The sequence below is a fragment of the Calonectris borealis genome, chromosome 27 (assembly GCF_964195595.1).
Source record: "Calonectris borealis chromosome 27, bCalBor7.hap1.2, whole genome shotgun sequence".
Taxonomy (NCBI): Eukaryota; Metazoa; Chordata; class Aves; order Procellariiformes; family Procellariidae; genus Calonectris; species Calonectris borealis.
This window is the reverse complement of record NC_134338.1, coordinates 4,726,550-4,751,871: the sequence shown is the minus strand read 5'-3', so window position 1 is coordinate 4,751,871 and position 25,322 is coordinate 4,726,550. Positions and strand designations below refer to the sequence as shown.

Here is a 25,322-nt window from a genome sequence, read left to right as displayed (position 1 = left end):
CCCTGATGAGCCAGGCTCGTTACCACCAGCGCTGAGCATGCCCATAAAGCTGTGAGCAGGCACCCAGTCCTTGAGGCTGGCTGGCAGGGCTCTGGCTGTTGGCATGGCTGGCTGTGGGGCAGGGGTCCTGGCAGTGCTGTGGTAGGTAATTCAGAGCTGCTTGGGAGTGTGTGGGGACAGCGGTGACGTGCTGCGGGCACAGTCCTGGCCCCAGTGGAGCCAGCTGCCCCAGAGCATCAGGAGCTTTGACCTGGGCTCCTCTGCTGGGAGGGTGTGTCCAGCTTGGGGCTGCAGGGAGCAACTGGTGCCTCCCTGGGAGGAGGGAGCAGGCTGTGCGTGGCTGGGGAGGGTGAGCTAGACCCTGCAGGGAGGAGAGCCAGAGCCCATGATGCGAGGAGGAGTGAAAGACTGTGCTTAGAGCAGCCAAGCATGGGGAGGCCTAAAGCTGTGGCCTTGGAGGCTCCTCCCCACCTGCAGCTCCGGGGTGTAGTGTGCTGGGAAGAGCGGGTGATCGACCAGCTCTGTCTCCAGAGCTCGCTGAGCCTGCGCAGAGCATTCCCTCTGGCAGGGGCTAGAGACCCCCTCCTACAGGGATGGGGACCCCCCCTGCCGGCACACCTCCACCTCGGTTTGCCAGGAGCTCAGCTCGGGGAGGTGGCAGAGGGACCATCTTGTCCAGCCCGTGGCAGCCCTGGCTGCTCGCCCTCGTGGGCCCCAGCGATGCTGCTGGGGGACCTGTCTCACCCCAGGGCTCTGGGTGAGGAGGACAGGCAAGAGGGCCCGGGTAGTGTTTGATCTGCTGGGACTGGGGAGACCGCTGAGTGGGAGAGGACCAAGATGGGCTATGTTCTTACAAGCATGTTTGCCTTCACTGCTGTCAGCGAAGGCAGACGGCGCTGCAGGACCCCGCGGGGCAGGGGCCCGGGCCCAGCTCACAGTGCTGCATCTTCTGGGATGGACGCGCCGTCTCTGTCGAGGCGGGCTGCCGAGCTGCCAGCGGCGGCCCTGGCGCTGAGCTAAATGAGCTGGCGCTGCTGTTTCAGGGGTTTATTAATAAGCCAGCGGTACACAACTTTGTTGCGAGACCTGCGATCATTCTGCGCTCGGTACAAGTCGAGCTGTAAATAGCTCTTCAAGTGGTGACTCCCAGGTCTGTGTATTAAATTCCAGGTGCTGCAGCCAAATGCTTTTAGGGCTGGAAGCACTGCCTGACCTGGACCCCAGCAACGGGCTGCGTGGTGCTGTGGCTCGGCGCGTACCTGACTGGAATACGCTGATGGAGCTGGGCACGGGATCGCGTCGCTGGTGAGGCAGGCGGTGAGCGGGACCAGAGACCGGCACGGGAGAGCAGGGAGGATGGAAGCCTGCAGGTCCTGGGCAGATTCGGACACAGGGGCTGCGGCTGCAGTTGAGCAGATGAGGCCTGGTAAGTAACTGAAATTCCTTTTTTTTTTTCTATTGTTGTTTTTGTTACTGTTGTAATGTCCATAAACAACTTGTGCTTGAGCTGGCTTACACACCATTCAGGATTTCTCAGTAGTGTCCACTGTTCAGTTTATACAGGGACTCGCTGCACAAAAGTTGCAATCATTAGTGTTAGTTAGGATTGTTAGCAGAGGGACAGAATATTTTGTGTCCCTCAGAACAAGATAATGGCTCGATGGGTAGGGTGTAAGGTAGCTTTGCCATGCTGGGCCAGCATACCGTGCAGGGCATCGGGTGAGAGCGGCTGCAAGTGCCGGCAAGCCCAGGGCTGCGGGGAGCGTTGGCCACGTAAGCCAGCCTGCTGGCATCCTTCTTGCCTGGTAGCTTCAGCGTACTGGTGCTGAAATAAAATCACGTGTGAATGGGGGAAAGAGGAAAGCTGGTCCTGGCTGCAGACAGGACATGGCGAGAGTGGTGGCCTTAGCTCTAGTGTGGGTGGGACACCGGGGGAGGCTGGCTGTGTGCGAAAAAAAAAACAAAAATGCCTGAAGCCCACAGTCTCTGGTTTGCTGTCTGTGGAGTGCTAAGGATGCTTGCCCAGGTGCCTGGGCAGCCTTTGGTTTGTGGGTTAGTGCTTGGGATAGAAGTAAAGGCAGAACAGAGGTCCTTTCCCCTCCTCAAGAGGGGCTTTCCTTGGTTTGTGTGCTAGCCGAGGGTGCCTTGTGAGAGTGCTCCCATTTATATGACCACTGTAGAGCGCCCAAGATTCAGCCAGCATCATTGCAAAGAATAAACCACACAGGCACATGCTTTCTAATCTGCAAACCACCTCAGAAGCTTTTGCTTTAAAACTCTGAAAATTATTTTGCATGTTTAACATTGCTATAATAGTTGCAATGGTGTTTACAATCCCAATCAGTCAAACTCTCTGCCAGAAATGTTGTAAGTGGCAACTTTATAAAGTCAGTTTCTGCTTTCATTACAGGGGAGAGAAATGCAGGGTTCACAAGGGATTACTGCAATGGTCATAGCTGGGAGAAGAAATGCTCATTAACTTGCTTATCTCCCCTGAGTGTGCAGAACAGATTGTCTGCCAGGCACTTGTAAGCACTAGTTGGCACTGGCAATTCTGCTGGGCTTGTGCTGGAAAGACACAGAATAAGCCCTCTGGAAACTCCTATACAGAGCATTTATTAATTTGTCTGTCTTCACCATCATAATTGCACTGCAGCACCTCAGACAGGCACTGCGGCTCAGTCAGGAGAGTGCAGTTGATAGCATTGTGAGTTAATTAAGGAAGAATTACGGAATGGCTAGGGAAATCCTATTGCAAGAAGAGGCAGAATACCCGATTACTTCTGTCTCTCCGAGCTCCTGCAGGTTAGTCTGTTCTGAGGGTGGCTCCTGCTGTAACCTGCGGAGCGGGCTGGGCTGCTGGGCTCCTGCTCTGTACTCGGAGCAATGCTTTCCTGTTGCTACACCACAGTAACACCCCTGAGCCTCCTGATGCTTGCAGTTGTGGGAGGAAGATCACACCAGAGAGGCTGAGCCTCATTATCCTACCCTGGGATGCAGCTTATCCTTCTCTAACAACTGGGAATAATGTCCATATGGTAAAAGTGGGGTTTTAGAAATACTCCAGGATTCTGTGCCACAGTCTGAAGCAGCAACTTTGCAACAGCTTTAGCCTTGGGCAAACAAAATCAAATACCTTTTTTGATTGTAAGATACAGGACTGGTTAGCTGGAGCTATACATGCTGCCTTGCAGCCAGGTTCCCTAGTGTTAATTACCTCCTGCAATAAATTAAACCAGTGGTATTTGTGTAACAAATCAGGTGAGAGCAATGAAGCAAATTTATAAAGGTTACAGTGGCAGCCCTGGAAGGAAGCTGTGTCTGTGGGGCTCATCCAGCCACCTCTGACAGGCAGGCACAGGGATGCAGCGGAGCTGCACAGGGATGCAGCGGAGCTGCACAGTGCTCTGGACACGGCTGTCCTGCGCGTGGGCTGCAGCGAGGTTGCGGTGCAGAACTGCGGGGCAGCCCCGTGCTACCTGCTGTGCGCACGATCTGAAAGGCTGGGGCTCACAGGACTGCAGGGTCATCAAATCCGTGTCCCTTAATGCATGTTGTCTGCAATGCCCTTAAATTTGCAATGACGGAAACTACATAACTTCTCCAGAGAGTCTGTTACAGGGCTGCTTTGTTCTTTCCCTTAAAATCCTGTTTTCCCCATGTCTAACCTGTGCTCTTTGCTGCAAATTGAATCTATACTCTCTCCATGATGCACATGGAGAGTGGATGTATTTTTTTGCTCATCCTCTTATGTATTTGAGGATTTAGCATGTCTCCTCTGTCTTCCCTTCTCCAGATTGAGTGTCCCATTCAGTACAAGACAATTGGTGCAATCAGATGAGTGCGGATCTAAGGTGTGTGACTCTTAGGTTGAATGTATCACTGCGCTCCCTGGGGTGACAGGCAGGTGACATGATGAGCTGAAAAGGTCCAATGCTGCATCCATCTGTAATGTGTCTGCACATCTATTTTGCAGAAAAAAAATAAGCATCTTAAATGGCAAACCTGCACAGGTTTCAAATATCCTCCTTGCAGCTAGTTTTCTGTGTCTCCTTCTGGCCTCTCCTCTGCAATTAAAAGTGCTTTGCTGAGATGTCTTTAATGTTTGTTAAATTATCTTGCTTGTTTTCCTTCTGAAATGGATCTGTTTGCCAATACACACTGGTTGTTGCTCCACAGTAGCAGGGGCTCTTGCTTTTGGCATGTTTTTTTAATGATGTTTGTTTCTTTACAGAAGTGGATTTCTAGCAATATTTCCTGCATATTGATAGTGCCTCCAATGCTGTATGAACTCAGAATATGTATTTGATCAGATGCATGAACTGAAAGTTGTTGGTTGCTTTTTCATGTCAGCTGAGCTGGGGTGTAAGAAAGCTACATTAATGCTTACTGGTTTGTAGGCATCAAAGTTTGCAAATCTACTGTCTAAAACTTGTCCACGCAGCAAAAATGACTTTCTGCAGTCTGGTTTGGTCTGTGCCCCTGCAATCCATTAAAACTAATGCTCTCTGTCCCCCCCTTAACTTCCAAATATATTTATCCTGCTGTGCAGAAAGCTGCTGCCTTTTGTTTTACTCTTATCAAGCCTGGTGCCTCCTTTGCAGACAAGTGCTCGGAAACTAAGCCCATATGCTGGCAGCGCGGCTGCCCCCGCCGAGCGGGGAGTCGGGAGGAAAGGGAAAGTGTGTGTTTAACAAATGCTCCATGTCACAAGCAGAAACAGAGTTAGTTTGTCTTCGGAAACTCCCTGTGGCTTAAGCACATATTAATGGCAGCAAAACCACCCCCAAACCCAACCCTGAGATCTCCATTACTGGAGTGCAAATCCCAGTGACACCTCTTGGGGCTGCCCCCAGCTGCTGAGCCCCAGTCCTCGGACCCGGCAGCTCCAGGTCTGCGCCAGCGCCGGGCACCGTCCCCGGCAGTGGAACAGCTGCCGGATGCAGACCGCCGCATTTGGAGGAGCAAAGGACAAATGCTGAGTTTGAGGAAAGAGGGAGGTTATTGTGTTGGGGAGATGCAGTAAAACGGGGAAGCAGGGAGAGAAGGGGAGAGGCAGTGTGGAAAGCTGCTGGCAATAAACCACTTCTGGCAAAATGCAGTAAAAACGCTTTGCAGTTACCTGGTGTCTTTCACCTCAGGCTCTCAGAGCTCTGTAGAAATATTAGCTAACTAAACTTCCTGTGTTAATTAACCACATCTTGCTAGATGAGAACCCAGTTTGTAGAGCAGCTGTCTGTTCTCCGGACGCTGCCGATGTCCTCACCCTCGCGCTTTCTTGCGGTGAGGAAGACCCAGATGGGGGGATGCAGTGGTGCCTCCTGCTCCCACCTCGTCAGCAGCCAGGTGGAGGTGCTGGGACGGGAGGCTGGGACCTGCTTGCCTGGTCAGCCTTTTTCTGTCTGGATGGAGTGGATCCCAAACTGCCCGTCTGCATTTCCTGGGTTCCTCCCGTTTGGCCCCTTAGCAGCTTTGTTAATGCAGGAAAAACTTGAAAAATAGGCGAAGGACATGCTCAGCATGAGCTTGTTGACAGCAGTGCAAACCGACAGTGGAGCAGATCTCGGACGGCTGCGAAGGAGCTGGGATAACGTCAGGCCCCGGGCTGTGGTGAGGGGCTGCAGAGCTGCTGGTGCAGCAGCGCCCGTGGGCAGGCTGGGGATCCTCGGGGACAAATCAAGGACGACACAAGGGAGCAGCAGTTTGAGGAACGCCAGCTCTGCCACCAGCGGGCTCCCTGCCCCGTAGTGCTCCCCGCAGTGCTTATTCTGGGAGGTTTGGGACCTCTAAGCCTTCCCTTTGCTGTCGAGACCTTCTCCTGGAGAAGCTGGAGTGTGGGAAGAGCCCCGCAGTCGGATGGGGGCATCCCTCCAGGTGATCGCTTTATCAGAGCGGAGAAGTCCCAAGTTAATGCTCTGAAGATATTTAATGAGAGCAAAATTGGATGCAGAGCAAGGGACTGGAGAGGGTGGTTGGAAGGTCGTTTGTATGAGATCATTCTCGGTCTGTGTGTGGTAGCTTATTTCTATCTGCAAAGTCTAGGTTTGGGATGACATATATTATTTATATAGCAAGAATGGGTGTCTTCCCTCCTGGTTTTCTTATGAAAATATCTTCTATTCATAGCTCTGCAGAAAGCGTGATAGAATTTATCTGGAGGTACAATCAGAATTTTTAAAATATTCCAGAGCTGTAGCAAGCAGGGACTGTGGTGGTTAATATTCAGGGCCCCAAGCCTCCGAGATTGTGGGTCAAATCATTTCTTCAAGTATGAGGGGAGAGCTGTAGTCCTGAGACAAGAGTGCCTAGACACGCAGGCACAGCTCACGGCTCTCAGTCAGGGCACCAGGGTAGAAAGCGTCCTCCTGCCCCGGGCTTCCTGATGGAGAGCTGGTGGGATTTCACCAGACGCCTGCTCATACTCTGCCAGGAGCTCCTGGCTTGCAAAGGCATCCAGGACGGGGGCAAAGCAAACGAAGGCAACACACTTATGGGCTTGGTTAGCTGGTTCTGCTTTCCACTCTGCTCTGGAAGTCCGTGGCTGAGGCAGCGGGTGCAAGAACAGGGTGAGGGGTGTGTTTAATGGAAGGAGGTGAATTACGGTGCTGTTGTCAATCTATGAGCCACTGCGGAGCCTCTCTCGGAGGACGTCAGCGGCTGGGGAGCTGGGGGAAGAGGGCTGGTGGGGATGGGAAAGGGGCTGTTCACGTGGGAGGCGTGCACAGCAGCGGCAGTGATACATGGGGAAAACGAACACCAATCAGAAATCAATCTCTCGCCAAGCAAGGTGGTAGAAAGTAACTAGAGACAACCTGGAGTAAGAAGTATTTGGTATTTTACACTAAGCTCTCTGTAGATTCATTTTTCTACTGTAGAAATTTGAGGAAAGAGCGAGAGTCGAAGATCCCTTGGGAAATAGCAGTAGGCTATTTATTCACAGTCGGTATTTATTCGTTATCTGTCACGAAGTTGTTCATTTCTGTAGCCTGGAAATATATTCCTTTCTCTTGCCCACTAATGAACTCTGGTGGGTACCTCTCGCTTCCTCCGCAGCTGGGATGCGCGGTGCCGCAGGTCATGTTCTCACAACAGCCGGAGCAGGCTGCTGGCCGTGCCGTGGAAGCTGCAAAACCTCCGGGCAGGCGTGAGCTTGCCCAGCGCTGCTGCTCCTTCTGGGTGCCCTCGGCAGAGCCTTCCTCGCATCTCCTCTTTCTGGGGACTGGGGAGGTGCTGGGGTGAGTTTCTCCTTGCTGCTCCCAAGTTCCCCGTGGCTGCAGCCCTGCAGTGCTCGGCTCAGAGCCCAGCTCTCCCCACGGGCCAGGGCTGAGCAGCAGCCGGGCTCAGTGGTTCCCTTGTTCAGTGTCAGTGAAGTCACGGAGCAGGGAAAGTACCCTTAAATCATTAATTTGAATTCTTTCCAGCTTAGGGTTTTTACCGTTGCATCCCAGAATTTCAGGTAAAACAATGTGATCCATGAGCTCTGCAATAATCTGCAGTTTTCCCTTCTGCCTCCAGTTACGGTGGGAGCTTATTTTGAAAGGTCTGAATAACTCACGTTTGGCCCCTGGATATAACACAGTGATACTCCTTCCCTCTTTATTATATCTTTGACAATAATTATTCTTCCTCTCCAAACATTTTCCTCTTTAAGAGAATTTGTTCTCATTCTCATTTCCATTCTGAAAGTGCTAGTTTCTGTTTTATTTTTAATTAAAAGACTGGAGGGCAAATGCAATTAAACTGTGGTGCGTGAATTGCAAGTCGTAATATATTTTAAAAAAAGTCACCTTGCCATTTACAAATTACTTGCTTTCTAATCTGGACTCCATCATAAGTCCAGGTTTTGGTTCTTGGGATCAGACCAAATGAGACCAAATCACAGAGGACTCGGGGGGGAAGAGATTGAATGTATTTGTGTTTCCTAACGAAGGGAAACAAGGCTCTGTTGAGCAGAGGTACAGCTCTGATCTGCAGTTTGCGGCAGTGGTGCGATGCCCCTGGACTGCAGAAGGCCCCCGCGATGTGCCCGTGGCCGCGTGGTGGGGGCTGGAACCCTGGGAAGGGTCTGTGAGGATGGGGGTGGCAGCAGGTTTCGGCCCCGCGGAGCCTGGACTGGGGGCAGGTCCTGCCTGCCCTGCCCTCGGCCGCGCTGCCCGGGGCAGAGGGAGGAGATTGGACCCCAGTTAGCTGAGAGCTGAAATGGGGTGATAAAGCAGCATTCGTCTTCCCTCCTCCTGGTTTCACCGAGTGTTTTGGCAGGGGAGCCCGGCTGTGCACGAGCACGGAGCAGCTCCCTCTTGCATCTGGCACCGAGGGTTGTCAAGATAAATGTGCTGTCGCCACCTCTGCTAAGGGCTCGATCTCTGTGCTCTTGGCTAAATGCGTTGACTAGTAAGTGTTTTAAAGTTGCTCTTTATTGTAACTTGTATTGTCTTCAAAACAGTAAAAGGATTTCAATTAAAGCTGAGACCTTGGAGAGTTCCCTTCCTGGGCCAGCTCTAGCTGCTTCTGTATGAGTTGTCAAATTATTATAATTACAGATTTGGAGGGTATTTAACTGCTCTGTAACTGGTAAGCCTCAGCTTCAGGGACCTAGGCCCTTCCACTGCTGCTGTTCCCTTGTCCTGGTGACCCTGGGGAGAAATTGCTCCCGGCCGGCAGTGAGAAACCTTTCGGAGCAAAGCTCTGCATGCAAAAAGTGATGGCAATGGTCTGCTTCGAGTCAGTCTATTTAGCTGCTGTTTGTGCCTTTTGCAATAGGGGGAGGCCCAATCGGAGCCACACGCCACCTGAAGTGTCCCCGTTAGCCACAAGCGAGCGCGTCGTGCAGCAAACCTCTCCCAGGCTGCTGCCCTCTCCCGTGCAGACCGCTGTGCTCATGCAGCGGGAGAGGGAGGCGGCTGGGGAGGATGGAGTGACCTGCCGTTACTGCTAATAGATAGGATCAATAATATGAAACGTATCATCCTTCTTCATTTTCTCATCATGTTGAAATCGATACCCTGCCTTGTGCAGAGGCCGCTGCTGAAGGCCGAGCTCATTCATTATCGCACACCTCCTCCTGGATTCACACCAATGTTGCATTTCTCTCATGTAAAGAACGGGCCACATGTCAGTGTTGCTGATAGCACCTTGGGCTCGGTAACCTCAGAGCAACTGCACCAAGATTATTCTGTAAGAGCGTCCGCATGCATTAGCGATTTATCCAACAAATCGTGTACTCTCCCGTGATGACTCAGTCTGGTTGCTTGTCACTGCGGAAGGTGAGAAGAGCATGGCTGCCTCGCTGAAACACTGCATTTCCATGAAAAAAGTGTGAAAGGGGGAGACACATTTAAGTAACAGTTGTTGAGGAATAAAAGCTCAGTAATGCTGGGAAAAGCATATCCGTTTAAGTTATTGTATCAACTCTTGCTCAGCAGAATATACGAGAGCTAGTGGGGAAGTTTCTTGTTGTGGGAGTCAGGACTATGCGGATCTGTGTCTGTCGTGCTAAAACGAGAGATCCAGCTTGCTTAGCATCTTACTTGGCGTACAGCGGGTCAGCAGCAGGCTGCAAGCCCTGCGCCCTGGCAACATCTGGGCACATATAGAATGGAAAATATAAATCAGCTGTGCCCTTTCCATAGTGCGCTCTAGCCTTGTGTGAACACTCTCCTGGTGTCCTTGCTGCTGCCTGAGTGAGCCCTTATCACCTTCCGTTGAACTGAATTTAGCCCCTTTATAGGTTACTAATGGGAAAAGTGTATTTGTTAAAGTTGATACACTTTAAAGCAGGAAAACAAATTTGTCCATGGTCCTCTGAAATGAAGAGGATGAAAGCTGCTTGTCACTTGGCTGGTTCGTTACGGGATTTTGACACTGGAAGCTTCAGCTCTGTTATTAGCAGCAACTTTTTCACGGCTTTAATTACTCTTCTGACGCAATGCTTCTGCAGGAGCAGACTCCTGCATTCCTGTCTGTCTCCCCATTACTCTCTCATCTGCTTGCAAATGAGTTTATTCCTTGGAGAGATGTCTCTGGGCATGGACGAGGCACAAAACAGGGAGACAAAGAAACGTCTTGTCCATCACTTGTCTTTGCTACTCGTCCTTTGTGTGAGAGGAAGCCAGGACGTGCATTTCCAATGAGCTGATCTCAGGAGGGTTTGCTCCTGATGGTTTCCAGAGCCTCCTGCCTGTAGAGGTGCAGTGCTGGCTGGTCAAATTCTGACACGTTTAGACAAAGTTAATTACCAATTCTATAAATTTGTCCACGTCAAAGGTTTAAGAATTGTACTTACTTGATAAGGAGTCACTTGTAACACCTTGTTACTTTCCCAGTTCTAATTATGCTTATCGGTCCATGCTGATAATTAGCATTGCGTGCAAGGCGAGGACTAGCGTGGTGCCCAGGGAGCAGCTGGAAATCTCTCACTGTTAAGGCTGGAGACATGCCAGCGGCAGCACGGTGACAGCCAGGTGACAGTACGGTCACATGCCGGGGATGATTTCCAGGCTGTCCCAGCAAGGTCCTGGAGGACGCGTTCTGGGGTGGGTTGCACTTCTGCCCGGAGGCAGCGCAGAGAAGCAGCCTCACCAGCGTGCTGCATCTGCTCGTGTCCCAGATCCCTGGCAGGCACGGAGCGAGCTGCCCCTCGGCCCGAGCTGCCTGTTCATTGTGCAGGAGGAGCACTTGTCCAAGGGCTTGTTACTGCTCGGCGCTGAATGTCAGTCCCTTGCATTAACGCAGTCTTTTTCTAATTCCATTAAGTTATGAAAAGGTTTAATGGCAACTTTCAAGGGCTTTTATAGCCATAAGAACTTGAGACCATTTAAGCCATCATCCAGTGTAACTGCTTCTAAGGGTGTCCGGGGTGGTCCCTCATCTGACCCCCTTTCTCCTGGGGAAATGCTCAAGAAGATACCTGTACTTATGGGTATAGAAGATCTGTACTACAGCAGATGCACTGCTTTGCTGCAACCTGCAGAAGGGCGGTGGAGGTGAAAGGCAAAATTGCAGGAAGCTAATAAACTGCACCATTTACCCACCTATTAAACACATTTTTAAAGCACGACTTGGCTACCCAACCAGCAGAAAACAAGGTACAAGGAAATACAGCCTGAAACAACTGCCCTATTGCCATTCTAGGTGCATCTATTTTAAAGTTGATGTGCTATTAATTGCCAGTGTATGGTTTTATCTTCCTGGAATACGTTTCTTTTTGCAAGTTTTTCTAACGTTTATTAGATGTCCTTTTTTACTTAAAGTTCACAGCATTTAAAAAATACGTTTTCAGTAGATTAAAAATAACACTTCCAAAATGCCACCTGTCTCCAGGCTGTGGGAAAAACTTCAGTTAATAGGAAAATTTGCCTGTCCATCCTGCTGATGCCAGGCTCTCCTGCTGCTGTAGTTCATGCCATTTCATTTTTTTAATTAATGGCTTGTGGAAATTCAAATATTGTGTTCACATGTGTTGTCACTATCAGTTAAGTGGCTCACATTTCAGAATTCTTCTGGTTCTCCATGGGGCAAACACAGAAGTAAATTCCAAATAATAGGTGTATGAAGAAGATACCCTCGCAACCATATACTGAAATCCTTCCAAGAAAACTGCTTTAGAGCTAAAAGCTTTAAAAAGTCATCTGGGAAAACCAGAGTAGCTTCCCAGGACAGTTCACACTTTTGTGTAGTAAACAAAATGATCGTCTCAAGAGACGTGTTGGAAGTTGGAAGCACACTTCCTTCTGTGGTACTGTTTCTTTAAGATGTGAAAGAAATCCTTGAAGGTCTACATGGAGACCTACAGCTTAGCCTGCAAAGTAGTGATATAAAAGATATATATTCATTTAACAGGCAGCATAGTTCCTCTTGTCATTCCTAATAAATGACTTCTCATTGTGGGCTACCAGTCTGTTGTTCACCATCAGGAAAATATGTATATATTCGTGGCATTTATTGTGCTGTCCTCCTAAACACACAAAAGGGGTTGTTAAAAATAAATGCTTCCAGCATTGTGCTCTACAACATCGTTACATTACCTACAAAGCTTGTGGTTTTACCAGCAGGGTTTGTATCTGGTTTAAGTAGGAAAGTGTTACAAGAAAATCTTATACAAAAAAGCCAGTCAGAGGCAAAGAAACCTTTGGAGTATTATCCTATTATGTCTAATACCAGACAGATCAAAGTTTCCCAGCTAGGAGTACAACGATCTGTTGTAACTCGTGTTTCCTCTTGCAAGTGAAAGTTCAGATGTGCGGGAGCGGGGAGGGGGAGCAGTCGGCTCCCTCCAGAGGCAATCGCTTTGGGCGGGGGGGTGGGGGGTGCCGAGGGCTGCAGGAGGGTGTTTGCAGGGGCTGGGTGTTTGTAAGGCCTGAGGACAAAGAGCCAGTTCCACAGAAATGGACACGAGCTCTTAAAATACCGCAGGTATTACAGGTGTGCCTGGCAGCACTGCAGGGCCGCCCTCCTGCTCTGCTGGGGCACCATTCAGCTCCCCAAGACCTGTAAGTGTTCCCCCGCACCGGACACGGCACGCTTGGAGCTGCTGCTGTGCGAAAACCCTAGCGTCGGTCGAACAGCATCCTCCTTCCCAGCTCTGCCCTGGCTCGGGCTGCCGTTCTGCGCCTGGGGGTAGCGCTGGGTGCTGGCAGCGCGCCCGGGGGTAGCACTGGGTGCTGACACTGCACCCAGGGGTAGCGCTGGGTGCTGGCAGCGCGCCCGGGGGTAGCACTGGGTGCTGACACTGCACCCAGGGGTAGCGCTGGGTGCTGGCAGCGCGCCCGGGGGTGGCACTGGGTGCTGACACTGCACCCAGGGGTAGCGCTGGGTGCTGGCAGCGCGCCCGGGGGTGGCACTGGGTGCTGACACTGCACCCAGGGGTAGCGCTGGGTGCTGGCACCGCGCCCGGGGGTGGCACTGGGTGCTGACACTGCACCCAGGGGTAGCACTGGGTGCTGGCACTGGGCTTGGCGGAGCCCAGGCCTTGTGGCATCAGCACAAGCTTTAGCAGAAAACAAATATAGAGCATTGTGTTGGGAGGGTCTGTATGTGGCAGATATGTCCCAGCGTGGGAACTGGGGATGAGTCATTTCTAATTGTGAATTGGTATCCCTACTACTTCATTATTTATGTGCAATTGATGGGTTTTAATGCTGCAAAATTACTCTGAGTATACCAGCACCTGTGCTTTGTTCACTGTGAAATACTGCTTTACATTTCTGGATGGCACCTACTTATTCAAGTTTGTGTTCAATAAATGCCTGACATGTATGTGAAGGGAAACAAAACATTAATAACACTCTCTGTTTTGTCCTTGCAGAAATGAATTATGTGAATACTTATTGTTAACAAACTACAGGAAAATGATAGGTATGTGAGCCAGAGAGGAGCAAATTATACAGGCAGAACTGTGTTCACTTGCATTCATTAAATGTCTCTGGCATCATTGTCACAGGGCTTGACCAGAATATAAATTGATGAATGAGCCACTGCTCTAAATTCAGTTTTAAACCATACCGTGTACCATACCTCTGTGATTGTCTGTGGAGTGGGGGCGTGCTTGCCCCAGCCAGGGCAGGAGCCTCAGCCTGTCAGGCACAGCATGTGCAGCTGCCTGGGAGCAACCCTGACGACTGCACAGCCCAGCGCTCCTGCGCTTGCATACGTACTCAATTATTCATAGCACAAACCTAAAAATAAATATCTGCCAGTGGCCAAAAGGATGAAGAACTCTCTTGGGTCTCCAGAGTTCGCTGGAGGCTGGAGAAATGCCCCGTCCTGGGTCGCTCTGCAGCCACCGCACCGAGCAGCCTCCCAAACGCTCAGCTGTGCTCTCTGAATACCCCGAGTACCACAGGTTTTATACTAATTGCAGCAGAAACGGGAGCAGTCCTTGAGATGGACCATCCATCCCACTGCCAGCGGCTCCTGAGAATATGCTAATTTGTCACTTAATATCTGTGAATGCTAATGCACCCTAATCAGCCATGCTTCTGTCGTAGCAGTCGAGTTCAGCACAGAGGCAAAGATAAAGCGTTGGTCTACGAGCTGTGTCTCAAGAGAACTGTTGTAGTAAATTCAGTTATATTTTCTTGTCCAGATTAAATGCAAATAACCTTCCTAGAGCTGCAGATCTTGATTATAAACTTCTCTTGCAACCCCTTTTGGCTGAACTGTATTTTACTGTCCCAAAATCTGGAATTTACCACTTGCTTTTTCAAACCACTTGCTGCTGTGTTTACATAAGTAATATCACCCTTACAGGGCTAAGTACCAGATGCCAAAGATAACAGATTTTGATTATCACTACCAAAGATTTTAACAGCCTGACCTTATTATATATGCAGCTCTGCAGCTAGAGATAAACTAGGAAGAAGAACCTGTTGAGACCCAAATGATTTTCAAATGCACTGCTGGGTTAAGTCCCTGTTTGCTTCTGCCAGGACATGACATCTTGCTGCAGAAGTGAATAATAAGTGCAAATGTCAGGTCTTTGGCTTCCTGGATAATGGAGTGCTGCACGTGCTTGTGTTGCCATTGCTGTGTCCCTTGTTCTGGAGACCCCTGCTAGCGATGTGTCCAGGGAGGGCGTTCATTAGCAAAGTGATGAGCACAGAATAACAAGTGGGATGGGGAAAAGCAGATCCTTTTCCAGGCTCAGTCTCTCAGCAGAGTCTTGTTGGACGAGGCCAGCTGATCTCTGGTTGATGGCTGACTTCCCGCCCTGGTGTTGGTCTGGGTTTGCTGCAGGCAGTGGATGTGCGTTTTGCTGGCGTTGTGCCGCTGGTGCCTGGCGAAGTCGCTGGCGTTGCAGCCTCGGCTGCGGGGGCTGCTTTGCTTGGTGCTCTGTGCATGCTGCCCTTCCCGGTGCACGCCTGTGCTTCGTGATAGCAGCAGCCGCCCCGTGCGATGGCCCTGCGGGCGACCCCGGTTGCCGAACAGCTGCTGGGGGTGCGGTGGGACAGCCGGCGGGTGCGGGGTGGGCGCAGGATGTGCACATGCAGGGAACCGCGTGCCCAGGACGGGGAGGGTGTGCAGCGATGCCAGACCTGGGTGTCTGCCGCTGTTTGGTGGCGATCCCGGCTGACCCTGGGGGGATGTAGCATGCTGATGATCAGTCCTCTTTTCCACTTCCAAACTCTTATCCTAGCCATCCCTGCCATGGTGACCATTTTGGAAACCCCTTGTTGACGAGTACACAGCAAAGGCTAGTTGCCACAAGAAAGCATTGCATCCCAGATTATTGCTCGGTTTTTGAGTGTGTGACTTTCTCAAGGTATTGAAGCTTTTTACTCTGCTGCTGGCATTAGGACTTTATATCCCTCACAATTAATCTGCTAGCATTGTGTTTCAAAAATCAACCCCCCAAAACCCTCAGCCAAAAAAAAATTCTCATTGAAAAAGGTGGTAATTAAGTACAGAAGGAAAAGCATAGACAATAAAATCCAGACTGTAAAGACTGGGTGATGCCTTATCACAGGGTTGCAGACTGGAGTAGGAAATGGAAGGAAATAAATATGTGGAAGATAGAAGACTCACAAAATGTGAGTAAGACAGGAGCTGTGCGCAGCCTGGGCTCCTGCCAGAGCGCAGGAAACAAGTAAGTACGAGTTGCATGAGCTCTGTACCAAATCACTCAGTGCCCACTCGCAGTCGGTTGCTCAGGAGAGCAGGGGTCAGCCACGGAGCGCTCCCACAGGAGCAGAAAGCCACGCTTGCTCTCCCTTGGGTGCCTTGCCTGGAGGCCGTCAGCAGCCCCGCTCTGCTCCTCATCGCCCCGTCCTGCCCCTCGAGGCCGGGAGCGCTGGCGGGGATGGGGAGGTTTCTGTCTGTGCAGGTGCCTGGGTAGTGGGACCCCTCCCCTCCCGGGCAGCGTTTGCTGTCACTGTGTCTGGTGGAGCCGTCCTTGGCGCCGTTCGCTCGACGCTGATCCCGGCCAGGGACCAAAGGGGACCCTGGGGACAGGCGTTGTGTGTTCTCCCATGGCCTGAGCGAGCAGCTGGGAACTGAATTCATTTATTCCTGAATAAAGGCCATTTCTGATGGAGCCAAATTTCTGGGGAGGGAAGTACTGCTGACCTAGCGCATGGCGCTAATTTTTGAGCCAATTCAGTCTCGTTAATATATTTCTTCCCTCATTATTAGCCTTTCCTGTCGTGACTCAGGGCAGATGTATTATCAACAAACAGCAAATGCCCTAGAGGGCCTGTGGGCTGAAATCGGTGTTTTCCTGCTGGCGATGCAGCTTTGCTGGAGCCCTGTCTGCGGGGGTCTCCCTGGGATTGGAGCTGCCTGGGCTCAGCTGCAGCCGCCGGGGAAAAGGGCTTGGAGGGAAGGATGTGCTGGAAAACAACTTGCACTGTCAGGTTTGGAGTCAAACAGAATAAAACTGATAGCTTTTAAAAATTCATGGTTGTGTTAATGCACTCAGTCAAGTGTAATTAAATGTAGAGAGACTCAACAGTTTTATATAAATACTTTGTAGGAGCCTGTCAATCTTCCAGGGAAATGAACACCCCCCAAACAAATGAACGAACCTTTAAAATCTTCATCGTCGTCTCTTACAAGAGCCGAGACAAAGGCTGCGGAGAAGCATCTGAGGGTCTCTTCTGCGCCTGGCATGGAGGTATTTCCAGAGACCTGTTAGCTGTTAGTGCAGGCGGCTGAGGGAAAACTCTGCACATCTTCCGTTGTACATACCTTAGGGCTGCAGCACAGACTGGCAAATGTGGGCTGTAAAAAGCAGAATTAGTGATCAGAGTGTGTCCCTGGGCTTTAAATGCCAGGAGATGGCAGATGCTGTGCCTGGCGTTCAGCCTCACCCACCAAGAATTTCTCCTGCGCCTGCCTTGTCCTTCAGGAGCTGCTGGAGGTACAGGAGAGCTGCCGGCCTGCCCCTTGCTGTGCCCGGACCTCTCTGCTCTGGGGGCCTTTGCATATCAAAACAGAGGCTACCTAACTGAAAATAGTTGTCCCAGGTTTAAAATCTGCAAAAAAAAAAAAAAAAAAAAAACAAAAAGGAGGGGAAACGCTGCGTACCTGGCTACGCAATGGATGGCTGTGTCTTGAAAATGAGCGTTTCCTCCAGAGGTTTTCTCCTACAAATCACACTTAATTATTAGTAAGGAGTGGAAAGCAGATGTGTGCAAAGGGTACTGAAATCCAGGGGAATCCTGGAAAAACCCCACCTGAGGCCCCGGCACGCTGCAGCGTGGGTTGGGCGGAGGTTGGCTTCAGGACGCTGCCCTGTCCCCCCCGTGCTGGCTGCCCCCGTGTCTCCGACTCGCGCATGCCGAGGGCTGCAGCGCAGCCTCGTGTTCCTGCAGATTGACTCAGGTGTCCTGAGGCGTTCCCTCCACAGACGTGTTTCTGTGGAAAACCATTGCCAGGACTCGCAGGGTGCCGCCCCGAGAGCCTTCTCACGGCCTCGCCCGCAGCAGGGCACTTCTGGAGGTACTTCTCCACAGTTGCTTCCCCACAACTCTTTTGTGGTTGGCAGCAGAATTGGGGAAACCATCTAAAGCAGAGCGAGAAAGGGAGGATCAGACAGTACTGGTATCTGATAGAGATAAATTTTTCCCATTTGTGGTCTTTCCTTCTTCCCTTTGCTCAACTGAATTCTAACCTTCTTACAACAGTTGTTGAATATCACTGTAAACTTAATTTGTTCCTTTGTGAAGTTAAAGTAAATATGACTGAGAAAAATACATGCTGTGCTTGATGTAAGACTAATGACATGTCCCCCAATTATCTTCAGTAGTGATATAGCTGTAATCAAATTTAGAGAGAAGCTGTGTTGCTCAGTGCAGTTGACAAGGATGCAGTGAATTAGGATTTATGCCTGCCTTTTACATTAATTTAGCAACAGCCTGCTGGCCCTGGCACGATGGGCTAACCCGGCCTCGGCACAAGACTCGTTAACACAACGTACGCGGTGTCAGGCATTGCCAGAGCCCGCTCTGCCCCTCACCTTGGAAGTGCCCAGTTGCTAATGCTTCGTCCCCAGTGCTGCTCCTGTAAATCCCTGAAAGTGGGTAGGAAGTGGGACAGAGCTTCCAGGCACCTTCTCCCTCCCTCGCTGTAGTGCCCCGCTGAGCCATCGCATCGCACCTAGGTGAGACGCCGGTTCCCGACAGCTTCTGGGAAGCAGAGAAGTTCTTATGTTCAAAGCACATAAAGCACCTGAGGTATTTTTATTTTTATTTTTTAACTTCAGCACAAATGGGTGTCTGTGCAGGGGACTCATTTCAGGTGTCAGTTTTCTCAAAAAAAATCTCACCGCCTTCGAGTTGTCCTGACTTCAGCAGGACCCAGACTGATGTGACACCGCAGCAGGGAGGTGTTATTCAGGAACAGTGAAGGAACCTGGTATTTCAGTATCGCTAGTACCATATGTGATGCTATTGGGTTTTCACAGTCAATCTAATAGCAGTGTCCAAAATAATTGCTATAGAGGAAAAATGTGCCTTATCACAGAGACCAACGCTTTGACAATGAAAGCGTTTCAGGGCATATTTTTAGGACAGGAAAAAAATCAATCTAAATCTTATACTTTTTTCATCATATGCCTTGAGCAGTAAAAGGGGGGAAACAGGGATCAGCGTTTCTGCAGTGCTTCTCCATCACCAGCCAGTCTTTAGCAGGGAAACATAAACTCAGCGGACAGCCAGATTCAATGGATCCCACTAACACATGCACTTGCAGGAGAGGGAGGGTAAAACCTTTCATCCAGACAGTGAAACAAAGAATGAACGCCCTTTTGGATGATTAAGAGAACTAACAGAACAAAAACCCAGCAAACCCCTTTTGTTATCAACTGTTTTACATTTTGCAGTTATTGCAGTGCCAGCTAACCTATTAATAAAATAACGCAGTTCCTGCATTGAAAAATAGCTGCAGGCATCCGCAGCCTGTTCCTGCTGGCCATCGGGCGAGAGGCAGGTTTGCACAGCAGTAACTGTGCCTAGGTAAAACGGGAGACGTGAATGTGCAGTAACAGCCTCGTGTTCCAGGAACAATTATATTCATTCCTAGCAGAAAGGTGGTGACTCTTTACTTAATGACCTGCCTACCTCTTCTGCCTCTCCTTAGCTCAAAAGAGGGATTATTGATACTTGAGAAGTTCAGTTGCGCTGCCCCGGCGCTGTGCTCGGACAGCAGTGAGGTCTGCGTGCTGCCCACTGCGGGGGGCACTGCGGGGAGGGCAGGAGGGCAGGCGGCGACACAGCAGGGTTGTGCCTCTCCTTGGTGCCTCTTTGGGAAAGTCAAACGTCCATGTATAACCTAAAAGAAAAGCCATTCTGCTAGTGTGGGCTACTTGGTAATAAAACGTGGAAAGGCACCGCAGCCAATAAAAGTAAATTAATAACTAGAGACAACAAAACCCTGTTTCACTGGCTGCCATAAAGCAATCCTTTGCTGAAGGAAGGAAAATGCGACAGTTTATGAGGAGACAGGTCAAGTCCAAGGGAATGGACCACAGCATTTCGTAGGATATTTGTGACCAAGATCTCTTTTTCCTAAACCTGTGTGGTTTATTCCCTCTGTGCCGCAGGCAGGACCGTAGAGCAGGATCCTGCTGAAATAGGGCACGCCAGGACTAGGAAAAGCGGATTTGGAGGCTGTCAATCCAAGCTTTGGGAGACAGCCCCTCAGCTCTGCAGCCCAGGGTGCCTCTGCTTCTCCCCCTGAGCGCCGATGTCTCGCAAAGCCTGAGAAACCGGCCCGAGATGCTGACCTGGGACTGCTCGGGCAACGCTGCCAGGGCATGCGCCCCGCTGCCCGCGCTCGATGCTGGGGTCCGTGCCAGAAGCTGCCCTTGTCTGCAGCTAAGCCCTCGGTACACGCCGAGCAGCAGCACTGCGGGGCAGAGGGAGAGCTGCCACAAACAGCGCCGGAGCCAGCGAGAGGGAGCACCCTCGGTGCGGTCCGGTGCCTCCCGCCCGCTGCTGGCGCGGGGCTGACTCACACCGGCCCTTGCGGTTGTGCTGCTCATGCAGCACAAATTAGGAGGCTTAATTATTTCAACAGAGGTTAATTACATTAGTCACTACAGCAAATCTCCAGTTCATGCCATGCTTTCCACTTCATTTAATCTATTACCCCCTGTGAAATTCAGTAGATTTCTGTATAAAATCGCTCATTTATATCACATATGTCCCTTCGAAGAGCAATCCTCCACATCTACCCCTTCTCTTTCTTCTGTTTTTGTTCCTCTCAGTGTTCATGGCTGGCAGTGACACGGGAGCAGGTCAGAGCAGCCTGGGGCATCCTCTGCTCCAAATCAAGGCAGTGGGTAAAGCAGCGCTGTACCCAGCTTGCCAACCGCCGCTCGCCCTGGGAGGGCAGGCTCTGGCCCCCAGACGCTGTTCGTACCCTGTGCTGTAGCTGAGCAGCCAGTGATTCTGGATTTCATAAATCATCCCCTTCCCTTGTTGCATCCTTGCTCAAAACCTGGACTTACAGATAACGTGTCCTCCCCGGTCCGCGGAGTGGGGTGGCCGTGCTGGGCAGGTCTTCGTTGACAAGCCCGCTCTCTCCTGACTCCCCTGTGTACAAGAAGACAGTCCGTCATGGGAAAAATTAGCCGTTTGTGCACCCCTTGCAATGATTCTTAAAGAGCAGTTCCTCACAGTTTAATGTATTTCTGTAATAATAATAGATGGGAGTGCTAAGGCTCTTGGATGTTATTTAATTAGTTTTACTGTGCCTTCCATACTCAGCAGAGATATATCTTAATAGCTGAAGGATTAATAGAAAGGCATGCTTTAAACAGAAATTCAAACTCAAAATAATAGAGAACAAGAAAGATCTGAAAATAAACACAGATTTTAAGAATTGCCCAGATGAAATTGCAATGCAACAGGCACACAGCACTCCTGTTAGAAGTAAGCTGACGGATTGCTCTCTTTGGCCAGAAGCTTCAACTCTGACCCGGCTAATGCTGGATTGCACGTTTAATCCTCTGGAGACACACTGACATTGGGAAGGGCATTCGCCAAGCTGCACCGAAGGCTCAAAATGACTATGCAATGCTTATCCCTGAATTATTGTGAAATTGGTGCACACTATCATTTGTTCAAGCACATTTATCATATCCTGTGCTGAGCAGAGAGTTTAATATTTGACCACTCTAAAAGTGCTCACAGCAAACCTATTTTGGATGTATGAAAAAGGAAACGTGGAAAGGGCACTGGAAAAGGCATGTTTGCCTTTAGAAGGGTTGCCAAAGCCCAGGGAACAGAAGCTCTCTGGGTTACAGCCTGTCTCCATTTCTCCTCTTTCTTTTTTGTTTTTAACCTTGGTTCATTCCTTTATCGTTGCACCCGAGGGGGTTCATCATTCCTGTGTCTCCCATCCTCCAGCACCCCTGCATACAGCATGTTGACGGCAGTCCTGTGAAACACGGCCACGCACAGATTTCCTTGCAAGAACGGCTGTATGGCATTCGGCAGGCAGGGCTCCAGGTATCGGCTGCAGACACCAGGTAACTTAGTACTCAGTACGGCAACCGGTCCTGCCAAAGGGTGCAGAATAATTTGGCTGGAGCAGCCACTTTCTGCTGGGTCACCTGTGTGTGTCCATGCAGTCAACACTCCAGCGGGATCTATAAAAGCTCACAAATAAACGCTCTTTCTGACTCTCCATTTTGATTAGGAAAAGGGAAATAAGCACAGAGCTGGGACAAGACCCCCAGCAGCATCCTCCTTCAAGTCCCAGAGATGGACGTGGTGACTCCCACTCCCTGAAGGGAGGTGGAGAGTGCGGGAAGCAGGTCCCTGCCCGGGAACACCCGGCGTGGGAGGGGCAGCAGCATCCCCCGAAGTACTGAATTGAGGCTGTGTTTTACCTCCCTTCTCTAACAGGACTGTTAACAGACCGTAACACTGAAATTCAGCCCAGTTCATTAGTGCTGCATTCCGTCCTTCAGCATTGATCTACCTTATTTGTTTGTCTCTTCAATGGTTAGCACGGATGATTGTTTGCATAATTATGCAAAACGATCTCTGTTCTTTCAAGAAGCCGTAAGAGTAAAATGCAATTGCCTGCACTGCCAGCATCTACATAACTTAGGGCTGCCTCTGCTTCCCTGCCGGAGGAAGCCGTCAGCCTGGACACTAAAGCGGTGGGTGAGATCCCTCAGAAATTGCAGCTCTGAAGGGCTGGAGGAAAGAGGCAAGGGTCTGTCCTGCAGTGCTGGCGCAAAGCCCTGCTTCAGCAGAGGGGTCGTGAAGACCGCCTGGCCTGGGCTGGGGTAACGTGCCGAGGGGGCAGGAAAGCTGCCCCTGTAGCGCTTTATACCCACTTTTCCTCAGGTACGCGTGTGAGTTATGGTCAGGTGTGGGAATGAACCAGCAGGCTCCTGAGGAGGTTTTGGAGACAGTAATTATCCCCTCTGAGCCCCAGTGGCCTCCCTCTGTTCCAGTCTGATGCCACTGAATGGTTGGAAATGATGGTAAATTAATGTTGTCATTGCTAATTATTGTTGGGGGGGAGGTTTATGCAGTCGTGTAGCCCAAGTGTCCAAATCATGTCTGCTGACATGTGCAAGGGGGAAGTGAGACATTTTCCACCTGTTCAGCTATTTTGTATCTTGGTGGGATATTTCCTATTTTTAACTACAGCTGCAGTTAAAGGAATAAACTTGTAAAGTCAAACATAAGGTAACAACCAAAGGCAGTAATTTTTTAGTTGCAGATCTGTCTGACTTTGATTTAGTGCATGGTGAAGATTTTCTGTAGCATAATGATACTTCTTAGGGTGTGTGACAAAAACCTGCAGTAATGGACAGACACTGTTCTCAGTTATCAGTCCCATCATTAGCATTTTGCTATCATTAACCTTCACAGGATAAATTGCCTGCTTATAAAAAAGGTATTTCTTTGTTGGGCATTAGCAGGTCTAGTTCTGGATAGGGATGTGCTACAGAGTTTTGCAAACATGAACGTGAACTATATGTGATTCTGAGATTGGAGGTCGGGCCAGTCTAAATCAGGGAAATTATTCCAGATTTTGACCTGAATTGAGGCTTAGGCATTTAAAGATATTCATGGGTGCTCACTTTGGCTGGGAAACAATCAACCTCATCATCTACAGGTGGAGGGACTGACCTACTCCCTGAACCTACTCCTCCCGCGGCAATTAGAGGTTCCCATCGGCTGCTGCGAGGCTGGGAAGCAGCTCTTGCTGTTTGCAGGTAAGGGTCTGACCTCTCTCCTCTCCTTTCTTACATTTTAGCACTTTTCCTCTGGCCAGGGTTTTAGAGATGCTGCTTGTGCATTTTTTGTCCGTGCACGCATCCCCTGCTGTGGCTGGTGTCCTGCTTGACGTGCTGCGGGAGCAGGAGCTCAGCTGGGGTGCTCGCCGGGATGCCAGCCTTGTCTGGGAGTGCTGGACAGGCACACGAAACACTTCAGCTGTCAGAAAATTAGGTAGGCATTTATTTGGGAATCTGTAGTACACAAAGCACTTTAATAACCATATTCATCTAAAGGCTACATCAGTAGAAATGGTACTGCCTGTTCCCTATTGAATGCCAGTTAGTGGGGAATGCTGTTATTAACATTTAGCAGGAGCTCCAGGTCACCTTGATATAATTGAGCTAACACACATTTTAATGGCTGTTTAATTAGATTTACCATAGGGAAGATGCCATGTAAGGAGGCTGCATTTCCGCTTTCAGCGCCTGAGATGGTGGCTGGATTAAATAAAAATGCAGATAAAAGACTGCAAGTAATAGACAAAGGTGAGCTTTTTTCCTCCTGATCAATATAAATTTTCAGTCTGGTTTGAGTGGACGTGTCTGCTGTTGCCCTGCACAAGCGCGGCCCCTCCTCGCAGGGCCGGGTAGCTGCTCGCACACCCATGGGACGATGCTCTTTTCAGACTGCAACAAAATCTCGAGTACCCCTCACTGGGCGACTTGCTTTTAGGTGACCCGATCTTTTAGCACCTTGCTGTGAGGCTCTTATTAAATCACTCGTCGGGAGCCTGCCCCTGTGCTGTAAACGGGATTGAAACAGAAAGGAAGGAATCTGTCTGGTTTCCGGTGGCAATTTCCGGACGTTATGGCAAACTGGTCCCTGCATTAGAGAACAAATAGCTCATGTCCATCTCCCATCAATTTTGATACCTTCATGAGGCTATGGGAGACTCTGAGGAGCATTTTGTAAAACTGCGAGTTGGTCCTTCATAGAAAATACAACATTGAAACATATTGCTATAAAAGCTATGACACTTCTCTCAATGGATTTATTTAGAAGACCCCTAGAGTAGAGAGTTATAAAATCTGATCAAGTCAGCAGTTCCAGCTGTGTAATTGATATCCATTATTTCCTACTGACTGCTGTGCAGGACTTGATTTTCTGTAGCATCAACAAATTCCTCTTCTGCCTACTACAGAACTACCAGGGGGGTTCAGCAGAAAACAAAGCTGATCAGCAAATGCAGAGCACAAATCCCAGGAGAGTGCCAAGCTGTTTTTCCTCAATTGCTTCCCATAAATGCACACCTTTATCCTAATCTACACTGTTCCTCAAATTATTCCATTTGCAAAGGGCAGTTTTACAAATGCACTGTGACTTTGCTGGAGAACAGAGACTGGGCGACAGTTTTGTTTCCCAGATGATACAATTCCTTCTCATCCGCTTCATTTTATGGCAATTTTATATGTTTTACCAGAGTAGGATTATTATAGTAACTATTTTACTGAAACAAAATAGACATAAAAAAGCTGTTCCCACAAAATGCCCCACATCGGTTTGTTTTCGTACCAATTCTCCAGCCAGCAATCCAGCCGGGAAGCGGGAGCAGGGTGGCTGCCGCGTCTCGGGTCTAGCCCAGCGGAGAGCTGGCACTAACCCTGCGCAGCATCGGGTTTATCTTATGTCAGAGCAACCCCAGCTTGTTACAGGGCCACGGTGTAGCTCAGTGTCTGTCTGTCCTAAGCGTTTGTCTGTCATCTGGCAGGACTAGAACGGCAGACCGCTTCTCAATGCTCCCACAGGTGATTTAGGTATTGGACTTAATTTTTGATGGATGTTAGAGCAATGGAGAATAACTGAGAGACTGGTAGTCACTGTCCTAACATTGTCGAATATTTGTAATAAGTAGCTGCATATTCCAGGCCTAAAAGCATATTTGTCTTCCCTCCTCTGCTGAGCAGGTATTTGTTGCTGATAATCACTCATCTCGTGGGAAAGAGTGAGATAGAAGAGTATGGAATAGAAAGAAAGAGCATTGTCTGTGTGGTCTGGAGTCATTAAGACAGAGAGACCAGGGTATAGCTGCCGGCGCAGGGCATGCCGCTGGAGATCAAAGCTTTCCGAGGGCTGAGGCCC

At 49.9% G+C, this 25,322-nt stretch overlaps 1 protein-coding gene across 3 annotated transcripts in view; it reads left to right on the top strand.

Moving 5' to 3' along the window:
• Positions 1-1,079: 1,079 nt before the first annotated feature.
• LOC142093606 (uncharacterized) overlaps positions 1,080-25,322 on the top strand; it is an 80,120-nt gene continuing 55,877 nt past the window's right edge. The window contains exons 1-2 of one of the 3 annotated variants that reach the window (XM_075174948.1): positions 1,080-1,426; positions 23,080-23,179. In XM_075174948.1, coding sequence (XP_075031049.1) covers positions 1,357-1,426; positions 23,080-23,179 — 170 coding nt within the window. In that variant the 5' untranslated portion in view covers positions 1,080-1,356. Of the gene's footprint in view, positions 1,427-21,347; positions 21,470-23,079; positions 23,180-25,322 lie in introns of those variants that run through there. The other 2 variants (XM_075174947.1, XM_075174949.1) reach the window with 2 other exon arrangements.